The sequence below is a fragment of the Eretmochelys imbricata genome, chromosome 4 (genome assembly GCF_965152235.1).
Source record: "Eretmochelys imbricata isolate rEreImb1 chromosome 4, rEreImb1.hap1, whole genome shotgun sequence".
Classification (NCBI taxonomy): domain Eukaryota; kingdom Metazoa; phylum Chordata; order Testudines; family Cheloniidae; genus Eretmochelys; species Eretmochelys imbricata.
Window position 1 is genome coordinate 33,572,802 of NC_135575.1, and position 18,693 is coordinate 33,591,494.

General features: G+C 40.6%; 1 protein-coding gene across 2 annotated transcripts in view; it reads left to right on the forward strand.

Annotated features, from left to right (window-relative positions):
* The window catches only part of TET2 (tet methylcytosine dioxygenase 2), an 83,032-nt gene that overhangs the window by 46,927 nt on the left and 17,412 nt on the right, over window positions 1-18,693 (forward strand). For both annotated transcript variants that reach the window (XM_077815094.1, XM_077815095.1), the window contains exons 2-4: window positions 4,815-8,211; window positions 10,045-10,135; window positions 18,460-18,553. In XM_077815094.1, the coding sequence (XP_077671220.1) occupies window positions 4,860-8,211; window positions 10,045-10,135; window positions 18,460-18,553 (3,537 nt within the window). In that variant the 5' untranslated portion in view covers window positions 4,815-4,859. The remainder of the gene's footprint in view (window positions 1-4,814; window positions 8,212-10,044; window positions 10,136-18,459; window positions 18,554-18,693) is intronic.

Genomic DNA, 18,693 nt, shown 5'->3' on the forward strand with positions numbered 1-18,693 from the left:
TGGAATTTGGCCAGGGCACCTAGATAAACACTCTTCTCTTGCGGAAACTGCCATGGGAATTTAATGACTGCAAATGATTTAGACCTCTGTTTCATCCAAAAGTGTCTAGCAGTATAGTGACCCAAGCGTCATGCTGGGGCAGGGCAGCAGTTTAGTATTGACATAGAAAAGACTGTCACACCATTGCTATTATCTGTACTTCCTTGACTTTTACTTTGTGTTCTCCCATCCAGCTACTGACCAAGTCCAACCCCATTTATGTTTGAGATCACAGCCCAAGGAGGTCTGGTTGCATAAATACCCTGCGAATGGCTGGGCTATCAGCAAGTCACCTTGGAGAAGATGCAGTGTGTTCTCTGCTCTGTTTCTAGTTGATACGGAGGGGCTATTGTACCACCCATCTTGATTCTGTCAGCCAGCAAGTGTTCATGGACATCCTAACAGAGAACAGTCACTGCTCTTCCTAATGGGATTCTGGCCTGCCCTTGTGGAAGAGCCGGAGGAGGGGGGAACTCACCCCAATTTTCTTCCTACGCCTCCTGCACTAGATGTATGTACAAGGGCTGGTTAGAATCTGATCATGGATGTTTACTCAGCCAAACTTCTTTGCATTCACAAAGTCCCTAGCTAGCAAATCAGCACAATACAAATAGTTAATAAAATATGAACCTCAGGAATTGGCTCAAAATAGATAAGTTATCAAAAGAAAGCAAATCAACATAACCAAGGTTACTTTTGACCAAAAAAAAAAAGTTTTTCCTGTCATCTAATTGTACGAGTCACTCTCTTACATATTCTGTGCTCATGAAGATTGCAGGAGCACTCCAAAGAGGCACTTACACATCTTTTTAAAAAAACAAAACCAACAATAATCTACTTCTAACTCCTTATCTCTCGTTTGTGCCCAGTATATGGCAAGAATTACATGTATGTTCCTGGATACTTCAAGAAGTCAAATAGTGATGGGCAGAATTACAACTTGGTGGGATGTGAGATGCTGATCCATTTCCACAGTAATGTGCTATTTTTAAGTCATGCATCATGGCATCTTCAAAGAGACCAGTCATAATTCTGATGGATTAGACTGCAGAGTCAGTCCTAGATGCAGTAATTGTTTCACAGATGCTGCTGATGTGACTTGAATTCCTAATAAATTATGGCTGGGGAAAAATATGTTAGAGCTCCTAAGTGTATTGGTTCAAACACCTGTTACTGGAGGAGAAAAAATAAACTACTATCCTTTAGTAAATGTAAGTTTTCTTTAAAAGAAATGTAGTTCACCCCACCACAAATGTAAAAAGACCATAGAGTCCAGATTTTGCAGTCCTAAACAATTCAACAGTAGCATCTAAAGCACATGCATGGTGTACTAGCTGAAATAAATACCAGAGGTATACCATTGCTTGGTTTTTTCTAACTTTAAATTGCATTACTGTGGTTTGTCTGAGCACCTTTTATGGTTTGTAATAAGACGAGACTCAGGAGGATTGTGAATAGAATCATAACTGAGTTTATACATGGGGAATCAAGAGTAATGCAAAGTAACCCCAATCCAACAGTTATTCTGAAGAAAGAAAGTGTGAGGCTTTTTAAACCAATGAGTTCATACGAGGCTTTGAAGAGTCAAATGGTTTAATCCTGCTTTGGAATGCCTTCCACCACCTCCTTTTATGCTGGAGCCAGTCAGAATCCAAGGGATTGGTTGATTTGTAGTGTGAGGCTTTTGAGAAGCCTGTGACGAGTGCGTGTATTTTTTGTCACATAATAAGGAAGGAAATGCGTGGGCTTTCAAGGATCATGAGTTTCCCTCCTGAGGAGCAGGCACGCTTTGCACAGAGGTTTGCATGCTGAGCTTAGATACAGGCCACGCATTCCTCAAGTAGTAAGGCTCTTTCACCCATCAACAAAACACAGAGCAAAAGGAGCTTTTGAAAACTTTTAACGAGAGTTAAACTTTACCCTCTGTGATAAAGTAGAGTTCAGCCACCAGTGTTAAAATCCTGATATGCTTTGAGGACCATGGAGAGGATTCCCATGGCTCAGTCACACAGACTAATACCTTGTTTTGATAGAAATAAAAAATAATCTGACAGGGTAGTGTTAATTACTGTTCCTTTGTACTTTGCTCAGAATACTGTGTCATTTAGCAGCTTACACACTCATCTTTCACCTCTGGGAGTTGTTGGGCTGCAAGCTCAGGTATCAAAAGACAGCAGGTAGGGAATGAAAGGGAAGCAATTTCAGGTTAGGGTGAATGTCTGTTTCTTGAACCCCGTTGGGAGGGAATGTAATTCTGCAGCATCCCTTACTTTTCATTTTTACTTAAAAGAACTATATGGAATGAGGGGAACTTGGAAAGTTTTCCTGATGTGCCAGTCTAACAGTGATGTCTATTATGCTATGGAATAGTCTCCCCAGGGAAGTTGGGAATGCCTTATCACCTGGGACTCTTAAAGCTAGCCAAGCCAAGATGCTGGAATATATATTGTACACAGAAGAATCCTGCTTTATTAGGGGAGCAGACTAGATGACATAACTGATCTTCTCCATCTCTAGTTTCTGTCTTCCAAATTACTTTATAAACTCACCTTGTTAGTGGTGGGGTTTGGGAAGCAATGTGACCATAGCATATTTTCATTGTATAAAGAATAATTCGAGCACATGGAGAAAAGAGTTTTAAGGGTTAAAAGCACATTTAAGAACAAATGAGGGGTGCGGTTAGCATGTCCAGTTGTCCAGTTTTGCTTAGCATGCACCTGTGATGCTTTGATTGTCCCTATTTTGAAGTTAGCGCCCTGAACAGAAAGGGAATCCCAGTAATCTTATATAATGCTATCAATTCTGCTTATAATAATTTTACATGGCCCAAGAGCAATTCTTATGTAAAGAGTGTTTCTGAATTCTATTATTCACTTGAGTTTAGTGAGGCAATAATACCCTGGAATTCAGTGCACATTGTATAAATTAGGTGTAATTTGATATTGTAAAAAAAATTAGAGAAGGATAAATAATCCTGTTCTGTGCTCTTGGAGGCAAATCTACTGTGATAGGAGAAATTTTCAAATGTAATAGTCCTCTCTGTGGAGTGGTAATATCAGCCACTTGTGAGGCTCTTAGCAGTCCAAGCAAATATGAATTAATAATAGAGAGCCCTTCATATTCCCTTTCTATGCAAACTAGAAGTAATGTCTTCATTGCAAAAATTTGCGTGAGTCAAAATTTTTACGTTAGACTCATTTGTACCTTTTAGTACATTATGTATTTATTATTTGACACATTTTCCTAACTTTCCCAATCTGAAATCCTTCTAACATCTGCAAGGTGCTCTGTCGGTCTCTCTTCTGTCATTTGGGCTGTTGGTGGTGAACGATAAAACCCACAAAGAACAAATTATGGAGAGAGTGCAACAACAGCTTTCTCTACTTTTTCTGTCATTCTGAACCTTCAGCTGATCTGCCTAACCAGAATTGGACAGTTGTTGGGTGGAATTTGTTCACTACACCCTGGCAGCACGTTTATCCAATGTGAAACCTTTTTTATATAAATAAAAGGTAAATATTTTATTGAATATTAAGATATTTATTGAAGAGAAGAATTTCCAAACGACCCTACTCATATCCAAGACACACAGATTTTAGGCTTTGCTGCAGAACAACAACAAAAATACAATTCTAAAGACATGCTCACAGGCTTCGTTCATAATATCAAGCAAATACAGTCTGTTGCATATGAATATGTACCATGATTTTAATTTTTTTCCTTAAATAAATGCATAATGGTAATGTTAGTATTGTAACAATAATGAATAAGTATAGGGATTCCAGTAGAGAGTAGTCAGTTTTTGTTTTGTTTTCTCATGCGTGTATTTTGTTAAGGGTGAGATCTTTGGAAAACCAACTTTAAATGACCTTGTCAAACAGCTGATGAATAGAGGTGCAGGGGTGCCTCTCTAACCAGCCAGCTTGGTGGCAATAATCCTTCAAATCAGACAAAAGAGGCTTGGCATACTATAATCAAGTAACAGGATTAGCTCTAAGTCTGGGAACTACAGTTTCTGCATGATTTTCCACCTTACTTGGAATAAAAATCATTACAGAAAAGTTCAGGCGAAGCAGTAAATACTTATATTTTCATTAAAAAATAATCATTAATCATGCAAGAGATTTAGCCTTAAGATAAGTATATTTCTGTTAGAACAGCATTTTCTCATCCCCAGTTTATTTTTGCATTCCCTTTTCTATACTAATCTGAGTTTCTCACCTATGCATCCATTGTTAGGAACTTAGTGCTGAAAATGTTCTTATCAAGTTTGAAAACACACTTGAACTAATCATGTGCTGAACTTCAGAAAGCGTGTCAAATTAAAATATGAACTAAGACAGTATGTTGCTATAAGGCATAATGGTTTCAAGTTAACAAACCAAGCGTTTTTTCTGCACCATTTTAAAAGCGGGTCTGTCTGGTTCAGTTTCATGCTGCTTGCATACCACCATCAGCTTCACATGTTCGTGCCCAATCTGATATTGTTTCAGTTCAGGCTTCACCTTTAATTTATTAAAAATACATCAGACTGCAGCATGAAAAAATGACACTTTATAATACCAAATGACACTTTATAAGTCCAATGCTATTGAAAACACCCTGAGAAAACATTGGTTTGATTAAGAGACCAATCAAACGGGAGAGACCACTGTAACTTGGGATGCTGTGCATAGATAGGAGGGCAATGCTCAAATATTGTGTCTGGTCAGTGATTTGATGTGTATCAACTAAAACTAAACTTAGACCCTTTTCCCTCCCTTTTTCTCTTTCAGATACGTTAAAAGGGCAGCCTTGTGGATGGCCCTGGAGCAGGCCAGATGGAACAGGATAGAACCAACCATGTTGATGGCAATAGATTGAGCCCATTTTTAATACCACATCCTTCTCATGTTTCCCAGGTGGAGCCTTTGTCAGTGAAGCTGCAGAATGGAAGTCCATTAACAGAGAGAACCCATGCTGAAGTAAATGGTGACCATAAGTGGCTACTTTTTAAGAACAGCTATGGAATACCTCACGTGAAGGGAAACCCAAATAACCGTACCAGCCCTGACCTCCTACAGGAAAAGAGAGTGTATTCCAAGTATATGCAAAATGGTGGGATAAAACGCACTTTTAGTGAGCCTTCTCTATATGGCCTTCATCAGAACAAGAAAATTAAACGAGATGAAGAGGGAAATGGTGAAAAAGATGAGCCAGGGGAAAACAATGAAAAACCAACTGTCTCCAATTCATGCAATGAGAAGGAATCTGAGAGTTTTACTGGACAAGAAAATGCAGCTTCTGATTTTATACAGTCTTCAAGATACAACTGTGATGGTTCAAAAAATCCTGAAGATCTCCAGATTCAGAATGAGCAAGAGAGGGAAAACATTAATTGCCACAACAAGAACATTGTCTTACTACTTAAGAACAAGGCAGTGCCAATGCCTAATGGTGCTACAGTTTCTGCCTCTTCCATGGAAAACATGCATGGTGAACTCCTAGAAAAAACACTGTCTCAATATTATCCAGACCATGTTTCCATTGCAATGCAGAAAAACACATCTCACATAAATGCCATTAACAGTCAGGCTACTAATGTGTTGTCCTATGAGACAACACATTCATCCCATACCTCAGGGCAGATCATTTCCCCACAGACCTCAAACTCTGAGCTGCCTCAAGTGCCAGCTGTCGTGGCTACTGAGGTCTACAGTACGGAAGACTCCAGTAAACCACCTGTATTACCAGGTAGCTATTCACTTCAGAAATCGGAACTACAGCTACAGCAACAAAACCCAGGCTATGATACGCATCCCTTACCCACAGGAAACAGTAGTGTTCGTGGAAATATGGGGCGGGCACCCAACCAAGATCTCTCTCTAAGTTCCAGCAGTAATCTGCAATCTCACAACAATAGCCTGGAGGGGATTTCAGAGCAAGCAGAAAAAAATGGTGCTTTGTTTAAACACAACTCAGTGTCCAATAAGGATTCCTTCACTCCTCCTCCTGCTTCTGTTCCTCCCCCAGCTCCAGAAATGAACAGCACTCTGTCCCTTGGGGTTACAGAAGGACATCACCCCTATGACAACAGAAATGTTGAAACTCTTCCTAGAGAAGTGAAGAATGAAGGGCAGCAGGAAGAACTGATGTCCAGGAGTCCTGGCCTTGCCCAGCAACAGCCTAACTCTCAACAGAAGCTTCCACGGAAGCCTGAGGTGTCACAACAGGATGGCAGTGAAAGTGATCTGCCAGCTACCATGATGACCTCCATTCAGCAACGCACAGAAGAAATAAAGCCAACATCAGAACCACACATCCAAGATCTGCAGGTAGTTGGGAACAACGGAGAGTTGCAGCAACACTTTCAGCAGCACTTGGGACAAAAAGAACACGAGATGCCTCCTGAGAAAGGAAAAGACCAAGTGAAACAGCAGCCACAACATTATCCAAAACCAGGTTGGATAGAATTGATTTCCACTCATTTTCACCATAGAGCTTCCCCACAGAAGCCCAATGAGGCTTTATTGAGGTCAATTCTCCAGTTCCAGCCAAATCCAATGGAACAGATACATTTAAACCAGTATACTGGGAATCCCGATGCATTAAAAGAGCCTTCAGGACAGCCCCATAGCCAGAAAATAATACAACAGGAACAAATGCCTCAACTGTACAAAAGCGAGGCAGCACAACTGCAAGTCCATCCTATAGCTGACCAGCAGCGGCAGTTCCAAAAGCACTCTCCCCAGCCACAGCTCACAAAGAGGAATTCTCTGGTGAAGTCCTATGTGCAGCAACACCATACACAGCAGCTTCATTTCCAAGTAAGACAAGAACAACAAACTGAGCAGCCTTTGGGGGCCCTGTTAAAACAGCAGCACTTGACTCCCCAGACAACAGAGAATGAACCATTCTTACATTCAAACATTTTACAACAGATGTTGCAAAAACAGGCGCAGCAAACACAACTGTCACGCAGTCCACAGTTAACCCCAAACCACCACCACCAGCAAACACTGCAAAGGAAAAGCGAAGAACTGTCTCAGACCTTTTCCCATTCCCAAAGTAACAATGAACAGCAAATAGATGGGGCATCCTACAGTCAGCTTAAACTAGAAGAATGTTTTCAAACCGAAAATAAGTATATAAAACCAACTGAGTTCCCGCATAACCCTCAGCTTGGACCAGAGCAGAAGCAAAGTAGCAACAGTAAAACTTCCCTTTACAATCAGATTCTGAAAACAAATACTAATCTGCAGCATCCGGGCCGTATGCACTTGGTTTCTGAGAAGAAGGAAAACACCATAAATGCTGAACTCTTCGGAATAAACAAAATGCAGGACTTGCAACATATGCAATATTATCCAAATAGTATGACCCCAAAGCAAGAGGTGCATCATTGCTTTCAAGAACAAGAGCAACAATCTCAACAAGCTTCAGTTATACAGCGACCACTCCAACAACCAGAGAGATGTGGTGGGAATTTGAAACAAGGTATGTCCAGCCAGCAAGCTCCACCAATTCAGCAAAGGTACTTACCACACAGCCAACAAACTCTCCCACAAGACCAGAGAGGGTGTTACCTTCAGGCTCAACCCCACAAGGATTTTCAAAATCATGCTGCTCTCAGGTGGCATCTCTTACAAAAGCAAGAGCAGCAAATACAACAACAACCCAAACCTGAAATTTGTCCCAGTGTGACGCACAAGCCTATAAAAGTTGAGGCTGGCTCAAAGTCTAATATCTGCATGCATCTATCAACTGGACATCTGGAAAACAAAACATGGAAAAAAACAATTAAACAAGAGAATCAGCACTTCAGTTGTGAGAACATGCAGCAAAAGAGTATCATTGAGACAATGGAACAGCAGCTGAAACAAATTCAGGTCAAATCACTGTTTGATCACAAAGCTCTTACTATCAAATCACCTAAGCATGTGAAGGTCGAAACCGCAGGTCCGATCACTATCCTATCAAGAAATTCTATTGCTGCAGAATTTGACAGCCACACTTCAACCTTAGATCAACAAGCAATTCCTTCTGCTGAAAAAACCCCAACTAAAAGACCAGCTGGATCTGTCCTAAATAATTTTTTAGAGTCCCCTTCAAAGTTATTGGATACTCCTGTAAAAAATTTATTGGACACACCTGTCAAAACCCAATATGATTTCCCATCATGCAGTTGTGTTGGTAAGTGGCAAGAAATATACTAAAAATACATTGTTAATTCACAATTAGGAAGGTAGCTTTCAGAGTGGTTGGGGGGTTTGTTTGGTTTGGTTTTTTGTTTGGTTTTATTTTGGGTTGATTTTTGAGAATGCCAGCCATTAGCAAGGGAGAGTTTCAGTTTCTTTCCAGCAACACTAGTTTTTACATTAAAAATAGAACTCCACCGTATGTTTGTAACAAAGCTGTCTGGTTTGTGTGCTAGCACATTAATGTATGGCATACAAATCTAATATAAAGTAGATTCTTCAGTCTGTTTATCTCTTTGTATCCAGTCTCCTTCAGAAGCAGGCATATATTATGCAAACACATCTGATAAAAAGATCAGATTCACAATTTAATTTGATGCAGTATTATTTAAGTCAAGGTTGGAGATACTGTTTGTATGAAAGATGTCTTGGGACCAAAACCTGAGATCCTTACTCCATTTTTACTCAGATACACAGTCAAATTACTGAGAGTTTGACTGAGTAAAGGCTGATTTAAAAACAGAGGGTTGGATTTTGCATGACCCTTTACATAGGTGCCTTCTTCCTTTCTTCCCTTCCACTCCCCTGGTAATGACCAGTGTCAGGGCCAAGCAGAACTTCAGTCACTGTGCTTTAGGAAGAGCAGGACTGGAACTGTAGGGAGAGCATAAGTGTAATAGCTGGCATGCTCCTCCTTTTCATTCTGCCACACACTGTTTTGTTTGGCGAAATGAGTCTCCACTCTGCCTCTTACTATGGGCACATTTTGAAGTCATTTTTCTGGAGAAATGATTCTCTGCTGTGTTGGATTGAGACAAAATGTACAGTTCTTCATTGTGAAGACAAATAGCTTTGTTGTGACCTCCCTGATTTTATATACACACACACACACACAGAGCCTGCCCCAGGGTATAAAGTTGAAAATATAGTTCTCTACAAAAGCAAAGTCGATCTTTTCCCCCTTCTAAAATGTTTTGAGTTGAATCTCAGGAAAATTAACATGGGGGCGAAGGGAAAAAGTAGTGCATTACCATACTGCAAGGAGAAATACAAAACTGGAAGTTGGTTTCTTGTTTCTCCTTGCCACACTTTGAGAAACCTTGTAGAAATGAAATGGGGAAATCAAAACTCTCTGTATTTGTAGTTTTAACTTGTCCCTGACACTTACAGAGATGGTCACCCTGTATTTTCACATAATGGATATATTAAGACAATTTCTTCAATGTATTTGGCACAAAGAGGCTTTTCTTCAACATCTAGCATTCATCTCATCTTTGCCCCAGTCTTCCCCACCCCTTTTTCAGCTAATACAGCAACTGTGAACTCAACAAGAAGAATCCACTCTCCGTTCAAGCTGCGTTTAACTTTAGGGGCCACATTTTCAAGCCTTAGGTATATAAGTTATACATACATGCAAAAAACAGATACGTGATAGCCCCCGAAGTGATGTTTGCCAATGTGACCACAAAAATCCTCCCTTCTAAATACAGGGTGAGAAATCACTGTTCAGTAACTACTGGGAAATGCTAATTTTTAATTTCACTGTAACTGCAAATATAAAACAAGCATTTGTGCTTGCAAAAGGGACAATGGGGTGCAATATCTACTTGCATACACTGTCACCCATTATATATGTGTAAATTCATGGTTTGCAAATACACTTGGGCATAATTTGTGGGCCTACTTTAGACAAGTATATGTGAAAGTTTGGCCCCCAAAAATTCATAACAGGGTCCTACCTGGCCAGCTGTGGGCAAGCTTTGCAACACAATTTCTCATATTAAATAATTACACTTTAAGGCAATAACCTTTATTTTATTTTAAACAGAGCAAATTATTGAAAAAGATGAAGGTCCTTTCTATACCCATCTAGGAGCCGGTCCTAACGTGGCAGCTATTAGAGAAATCATGGAAGAAAGGTAATTAGCGCAAAGGAACAGGACAGATTAACATTTATCCTTTTGTGTATGTCAGAATTTTTCCAGTCTTTGCACATAAAGAAGTAAACAATTGCAAATGGAGTAATTATTTGTAGGCTTAGCTACTCCAGTGTTGCCAGCTTTACGTACTGTGCTATTCACCAGAGAGTCACAATATTTGACAGGGCTAATAGTCTGCTGGCTGGCACAGGCTGCCCACTTTGAGACAGATGCCAGCAAACCCAAGCGGGGACAAGTATTCATAAGCCTGCCAAGCAAGAGTGTTGGCTATGGTATTCACAGTGGGGGATGCAGATGCCAAGATAGGAAGAAGATGGAGGGATGAGAGCACCGAAAAGCAAATTCAAGCAAAATGTTATCTACAAAAAGACTTCAAATGGCTTAATCCTACTCACTTTCCTCCTGCAATGTGTTCAATTACAATAATGGGAGCAAAGTAAGATTTGGTCCTGAAACTCAATAAGCAATTCTTTAGCAAAACATCCCCCCTTCCATTATATGAAGACAGTATTGTTCAGATTGATAGAATAAATTATATATCACAAGATACTACATTACTAGCATTCTCCAGATTACCAGCAAAACAAATGCTTAGGATATGCATATAATAGTCATATAGATATGTGGATCATTTACATATTATATAAATATAAAACACTGCTAACATTAATAAGGTATTAAATCGGAGAACTCCAGCAAACAGTAAGGTTCTCCTGCCACTTGAAAACTGCCATATTGCACAGCCCATATATTATATGGCATGCATAGACACTATCTGCCAAATCCTGAGGTCCTCACTCTGCTGTGTCTGTGTTTTTACTTACTCCATACCCAGGCTATTTGGAGTTTGCTTGAGTAAGAACTGCAGGATTTGGACCTGATCTGTTGGGGCCAGATTGAAGCTAGCAGGGGCACAGGGGAGTGGTACAGTATAAGGAGCTTCTTTCCCCTGCGACTCCCGTGCAGGGCTGGCCCCAGCTGCAGACCTTGCATTAGCCCAAGTACCTCTGGCTATCATGGTAAGCAGCATTAGCAACTCTAACAAGGGAGTGTGATGCTGGCTGGCCAAGTGCCAGCTCATGGCACAGTCCCAGGCCTCACTTGAAAACTGGCAAATACATAGCTGACATCAGTTTGGCTCACCGGTGTGTTAATATTGTTAAAATAGGTATTAGAATTATAAAAATGTGATTATTGTTTAGACTGTATTGAATGCTTATAAGTTTCTGCATGCATTAATCATCATTAATTATAACATCAGGGTCCCATATTGTAAGGTAATATTTGAACGTTGTATTATAAGCCTCTGTGATTGTGTATATCACCGGACAGGAGAGAGACGTTAACTAATGTAAAGTGCTGATCTCCAACAGAAGGTGTTATCTCCTGGCACAAAGGAAGGCCTCTCAACACCAGACAAACTATTGTGGAACATTTAAAGAGGACGAAAACTTTGTTGTCTGTTCCTCCCAATGAAGATGAGACATCCAGGTGGATGCCTCCCATCAGTTGAGTTTGCTGCTGAAAGGGCAAGGGGGGAAGAGAATAAAAACCCCTTACAAGAAGGAACTGTATCTTTATTATGCTTGGATTCTGGAGGACAAGGATTACTGGGCATAAGAAAAAGATCCCCCGTGCTTAGTCTGGGTTAGCCTTAAAAGACATCTAGAGTTTGTTTATTATAGAAGCTTCTATTATGTTTTGAAAGTTAAGATTGGAACTTATTTGTGTCTATATATGTTTATGTGCTTTAACCTTGTAAATAGCTTTCTTGTTTCCTTTCCTATTTAATACATTTTTAGACAGTTTACTGTAGGATTGGCTACAAGCGTTGTCTTTGGTGTAAGATCTAAATTGAGATTGATGTGGGGTAAGTTACTGGTCATTTGGGTCTAGGAATAACGTGGACTTTACAAAAACTAGACAAGCCATTTACAACACACACTTTGCTTCTCTACAAAAGAAAAAAGACACTAAACTATCTAACAAGGGGCCACAAGGGGCCACAACAGTGGTTCCCTTAACCCACCCAGCAATATTGTTAATCTATCCAACTATACTCTTAGCCCAGCAGAAGAATCTGTCCTATCTCGGGGCCTCTCCTTCTGCCCCTCCACCCCCACGAACATGATACAGTTCTGTGGTGACCTAGAATCCTATTTTCGACGTCTCCAACTCAAGGAATATTTCCAACACACTTCTGAACAACATACTAACCCACAGAGACCTTCCTACCAAGACTACAAAAAGAAGGATTCTGGGTGGACTCCTCCTGAAGGTCGAAACAACAGACTGGACTTCTACATAGAGTGCTTCCGCTGATGTGCACGGGCTGAAATTGTGGAAAAGCACATCACTTGCCCCGTAACCTCAGCCGTGCAGAACACAATGCCATCCACAGCCTCAGAAACAATTCTGACATCATAATCTAAAAGGCTGACAAAGGAGGTGCTGTCGTCGTCATGAATAGGTCGGAATATGAACAAGAGGCTGTTAGGCAGCTCTCCAACACCACTTTCTACAAGCCATTACCTTCTGATCCCACTGAGGGTTACCAAAAGAAACTAAAACATTTGCTCAAGAAATTCCCTGAAAAAGCACAGGAAAAAATCCACATAGACACACCCCTGGAACCCTGACCCAGGGTATTCTATCTGCTACCCAAGATCCATAAACCTGGAAATCCTGGACGCCCCATCGTCTCAGGCATTGGCACCCCGTCAGCAGGATTGTCTGGCTATGTAGACTCCCTCCTCAGGCCCTACGCTACCAGCACTCCCAGCTATCTTCAAGACACCACTGACTTCCTGAGGAAACTACAGTCCATCGGTGATCTTCCTGAAAACACCATCGTAGCCACTATGGATGTAGAAGCCCTCTACACCAACATTCCGCACAAAGATGGACTACAAGCCGTCAGGAATGGTATCCCCAATAATGTCACAGAAACCCTGGTGGCTGAACTTTGTGACTTTGTCCTCACCCATAACTATTTCACATTTGGGGACAATGTATACCTTCAAATCATCGGCACTGCTATAGGTACCCGCATGGCCCCACCGTATGCCGACATTTTTATGGCTGACTTAGAACAAGGCTTCCTAGCTCTCATCCCCTTATGCCCCTACTCTACCTGCGCTACATTGATGAAATCTTCATCATCTGGACCCATGAAAAAACGCCCTTGAGGAATTCCGCCATGATTTCAACAATTTTCATCCCACCATCAACCTCATCCTGGACCAGTCCACACAAGAGATCCACTTTCTGGACACTACGGTGCTAATAAGCAATGGTCACATAAACACCACCCTACACCGGAAACCTACTGACCACTATGCCTACCTACATGCCTCCAGCTTTCATCCAGACCACACCACACGATCCATTGTCTGCAGCCAAGCTCTACGATACACCATGCAAGGGAATGAGAGAAAGTCCACCCAACTTATAAAGAAACTGACTGTACAGAAGAGTTCCTGTCCACCTTTGAGGGACTATGTGGGATGCACTATATTCCAGTAGAGAAACAGATGTCTTTCCTCTTAACTAGATTAACTGGGAAAGCCAGACAAGTTTTTAATGATATGAAGGAGGGTGATGCCATGGGGTATCTGAAATAGAAAGAAAATGTATTGAAAAGATTTAAGATTACCCCTGAGACCTATCAGTTGAAGTATAGAAACTTCAGAACGTTTGACAGTGTCAGTCATGAACTATATTAGGACTGAACCTTAGGAAGGTTGTGAAGAATTTATTTAAAATGCTAAAGGGCAATGGCTTAGATTGTAAGGGCTGGAGGGACACACAGCCCTCACTTTGGTCAAGGAAAGTTTGGTAAGGGAGGAAGACAGACTTCCCGATAAGAATTTAAATATATTAGCTTTGGCTGAATATTCTGTACCTTTGGCCAAGGTTACCTCAAATTTGAGGATTTTAAAGGAGATATTATTGTGGGCATTCGGAATCTACTTCCCACTGATGTTGTAATAGGTAGTGATACCTTAGCCATGTCTATGCAGGTTAATGTCAGAACTTGCAGCGAGAAAGAGTATAGCTGTACTTCACCTGGCTTGTCTATGGTGGGCTGCAAGTGGGAGGGAAATACAGCTTATAAAGGACTGACGGTAACAGTCTGTCCCCAGAGAAAGGGTTTGGAGATTCCATGGCTTTGCCAGAGTCTGCTCTTAACTTAAGTGAAACACAAAAGGAATTTATTGAGGCTCAACATGTTGATCTTTCCCTGCACCAGGAGAGGAGTGCAGCTGAGAATAATACCCTGACTGGGGAAGGAAAGGGTAGATTTTTTCTAGAAGAAGGTTTGTTGTATAGGGAGGCTTCCATAAGGAAAAAAAGGCACCGTGGTGAAGTTTGCAAGCAGGTGTTTGTGTTTGATAAGTACAGGACAGTGTGGCTGCAGATTGCCCCTTTGCTGGACACTTAGGGGTGAAGAGAACCTGTGATAGGCTCCAACAGAATTTTTATTGGCCTCACGTGTGAGAAAGTTTAAAAAAAAAAAAAAAAGTACTGTAAGAGTTGTGTCCTATGTCAGAAGCATAAGAGATTAAATGAACTCTCCAGGAATGGAAAGAAATATATACTGGCTATGGTGGATTCTGCCACCAGGTACCCTGAAGTGAGAGCTCTATCTAATGTACAAGCGGAAACTGTGGCTACTGCCCTAATGACCAATTATAGCAGGGTAGGTTTTCTGAGGGAACATTTTCTTCGCCTTTAATGGATTTGGTCAAGGAGAGAAGGAAGAGACTACTCTGGAGAGCACTGAGATTTGAGAGGGTTCGAACCCAGCCAAAAGCAGGAGATATTGGCTCTCTTGAAATACCACAGGCAGGGGCATTCATTTTCCAACCTCCCAGGTTTAATTTAAAAAATAATGCATTCTATTGTAATTACAGCACCCTGCCCTGCTCCTAGCAGAGCCTATGCTAACAGTGAAATGCAAAGACAAATTCAGGAGGAATTGTAGAGCATTGTAGACGTGGGAGTGATCACTAAATCAAAAAGCCCCTGGGTCTCCTATTGTGATGGTACCTAAAAGGTATAAATCATGAGATTTTGTTTGGATTTTAGAAACGTACACACCATCACCCAACCTGATTCCTACCCCAACCCTGGAGAGAGGACCAGTAAGGACATCCAAGTTTATTCTTCCCATCAGCTGAGTTTGCAACTCAAAGCACAAGTGGGGAAAGAAACAAAAACCCCTAACAAGAAGGAACCGTATCTTTATGCTGCTTGGACTGTGCATAAGAAAAAAGATCTCCAGTGCTTAGCCTGGGTTAGCTCTAAAGGACATCTAGAGATTGTTTATTACAGAAGCTTCTATTACTTTTTGAAACTTAAGATTCGAACTCATTTGTGTGTATATATGTTTACCTGCTTTAACCTTGTAAACAACTCTGTTTCCTTTTCCTTGTTAATAAATCGGTAGATAGTTTATTATAAGATTGGCTACAAGCGTTGTCTTTGGTGTGAGATATAAAGTGCAACTGATCTGGGATAAGTGACCGGTCTTTTAGGACTGGGGGTAACCTGAATATTGCTGTGATCTTTGATGTACGGGTTCATCTGTCAGAAAGGCAGGCTTACCTGGGTGGCAAGACAGATCGGAGTACCCAACTGGACTGTCTGTGACTCCATGTTAAGGCTGTTATAGTGCCTGAGGAGTTCACACTTGATAATTAGTTGGTGAAATCTGAGTAAGGAGCTCACAACCAATTTGGGGTTTGTGCCCCGTTCCCTGACAGTCTGCCCTGTGGTTAGTACTCACGCTCTTGAGCCACTGCAGGGCAGCTTGAGAGGGTGGGTGGACCATATCCCACACTCCTCACTGTGCAAGGGAGCACGCACATTTAGAAGGTGGTACAGGCCACACCTGGGATGCAGTATGTTTGTAACTGCACAGCATTCCCAGCTCAGGGCTTTAGTTCTTCCATTTAGGCCTTAATATTTATATTTAATCAGTAAAACAGAAAATCCTCCGTATGAGACTTTGGCAGTGTTATAGAAGAAACCTTAATTTTTCAAACTTTTTGACTTTTGAGGGCTTGATTTCACAGCTTATTGTGTTCACTTGTTTGCATTTAATTTCTGCTGTTTTGGCATAAGGAGAAGATATAGAGGTATTTTGGTTGACAGCCTTCATACTCTCAGCTGGCTTCACCAGAAAAGCTCAAAAATTACTTGAACAGGCTGGGAGTCTTTTATATGGTAAGAGCTGTGTGGTTCAAGATGGCTGAGGAACTACAAAGCTATTTGGCTCTCTAAGCTAATACTACATCCCTAAATCAACCTTCCTTTAAAACACACCCTGAAATACCTATACAAATATTCTAAAACACATGTATGCAATTACTGAGTTTAAATAAATATAGCGTTGACATTACTGAACTGGCTTTCAACACACTTGGCTTTAGTTTTAAGTGTTTAGATCTACAAAACAAGCTAGGTCTGGAATTTCTAGTTATGTGACAACAAATGTGTTGCATGAATCCATGGGAATGTGTGTTTATCTTTTCCCTCATCCACTCTCTACAGTGCTCACATAACTCAAAACTATCAGCTCCTATTTTGCAACTTAAGGAAAGATGTCAGAAGAGTGAGAATAATATTATAGAAACAAATTTCAGTGCAACCGGATTAGCTAATTGATAGGAAAAACTGTTTTATAAAGAATTACAACTTTTGCACATGGTTAATTTAAAAAAAAAAAACAGCTGTACATTCACATCTCAGCCTTTAACTAGGAAAAAGGTGATCTAGTAATTGCCTTTAGCACACGTGTAGTCCAACATGATTGGGAATTCTTCCTTTTCCCCCTTCCTTTACTGATGAAGAAAATTAAATACAAACATTTGTATTTAATTTAAATACACAAATAAGAAAAGCCAAACTGAACGTTCCAGAAGCAGTTAACTTGGCCACACGACATGTGTAATGCTTTCTATTACTGGTTAGACTATTACATATATAGTAGTCTGTGATCTGAGCCAAATGCTACCTTCATTTATGTCCCTACAACACAACGGAGTTGCACAAGTGCACCTGAAAACAGAATTTTGCCCAGTTGTGAAATGTGGCTAAGTTAATGTTGCTGTTGGAACCATGATGTTGCATTTACTGAGAACTGTTCAAATTTGCAACTAAGTGGGCTGTTTCAACTTTGGTACGCTATTGTGTTGTGCAGAAGGGCACCACAACAGCAGCAATGGCCTTCGGTAAATGCCTCTGGGGGACACAGAAGGGGGAGTGTGTTTAGAAATGACAACAGATCTCATAGTTCTTTTATAGATGCAGTAATTGTTCTGCCTAGCACAGGCCTCAAACTGCCAGCTGGTGCATGGGAGTGGGGGTGGGGGGCATGGAGAGCTGACTATGTCCCCTTTGGGGTGTATGCTACTGCCTTTGGTGCATACACACTCACAACTTTGGACCAGATTCCACTCCAAAATGTAATTACTCCTGATTTACACCAAGATAAGTGAGAATCAAACCAGATCTCCAAATCTGCAAAGGTTTACAGACACATTATCAAAGGTATTATTTTAGTACTTCCTATAACCCTGCTTAGGTATAGAAGGCAGGCATAATTCTTATCCATACTTATTAACTAAATGCAACAGGTAACTCAGAATGGATGATAATCTACAAGTATGTCTTAAAATAAATGATTCATGTCTTTTTGCTGACTTACGCTGTGTCTAAGGCAGAAATCAGTATAGAAAGTGAGTTGAATGTAACTATTACATCCCAACTATTCCATGACAACGATAAACTTAAAAAATGACCAACTACCTACAGTTAAAATACCTGTCAAATGTGTGTTTCCAAATGATCAAATACAGCAAATTCACTATAGAAAGGAGCTATCTGGTTTTAAAAATTTAGCACAGATTAGGGTGACCAGATAGCAAGTGTGAAAAATCGAGACGGGGTGGGGGGTAATAGGCGCCTGTATAAGACAAAGTGCCAAATATCGGGACTGTCCCTATAAAATCAGGACACCTGGGCAGCCTAGCACAGATGGACAATTTTTACACTTTTATGACCGACTAAATACATTTTACAAAATGGCCTCTTTCACCATAGCAACATATTATTGTACTGATATGAATAAGACTGAAACATTATGATTCATCCCTTCTTGCTTAGAGCTAAGAGTTTATTTCTTAAGATAAGACTCTGAAATGTGCTCAAACTTTAAGTATTTGTGCAGACCACATTCAAATTCAGTTGCTTATTGTATTTTTTTGTTTGTTTGTTTGTTTGCTTGTTCATTTAAGATTTGGACAGAAGGGTAAAGCTATAAGGATTGAGAGGGTCATCTATACTGGAAAAGAAGGCAAAAGTTCTCAGGGATGTCCTATTGCTAAATGGGTAAGAGTGATGTCTACATGTCCTTAATAAGCTACTTCAGTTTGATCATTCATGTAAGTAAAGGGGAATGACACATGTATTTATTTTAATTGAAGTAAAATTAAAACAGTTAAGTACCAACAATATCTCAGGCTGCCCAG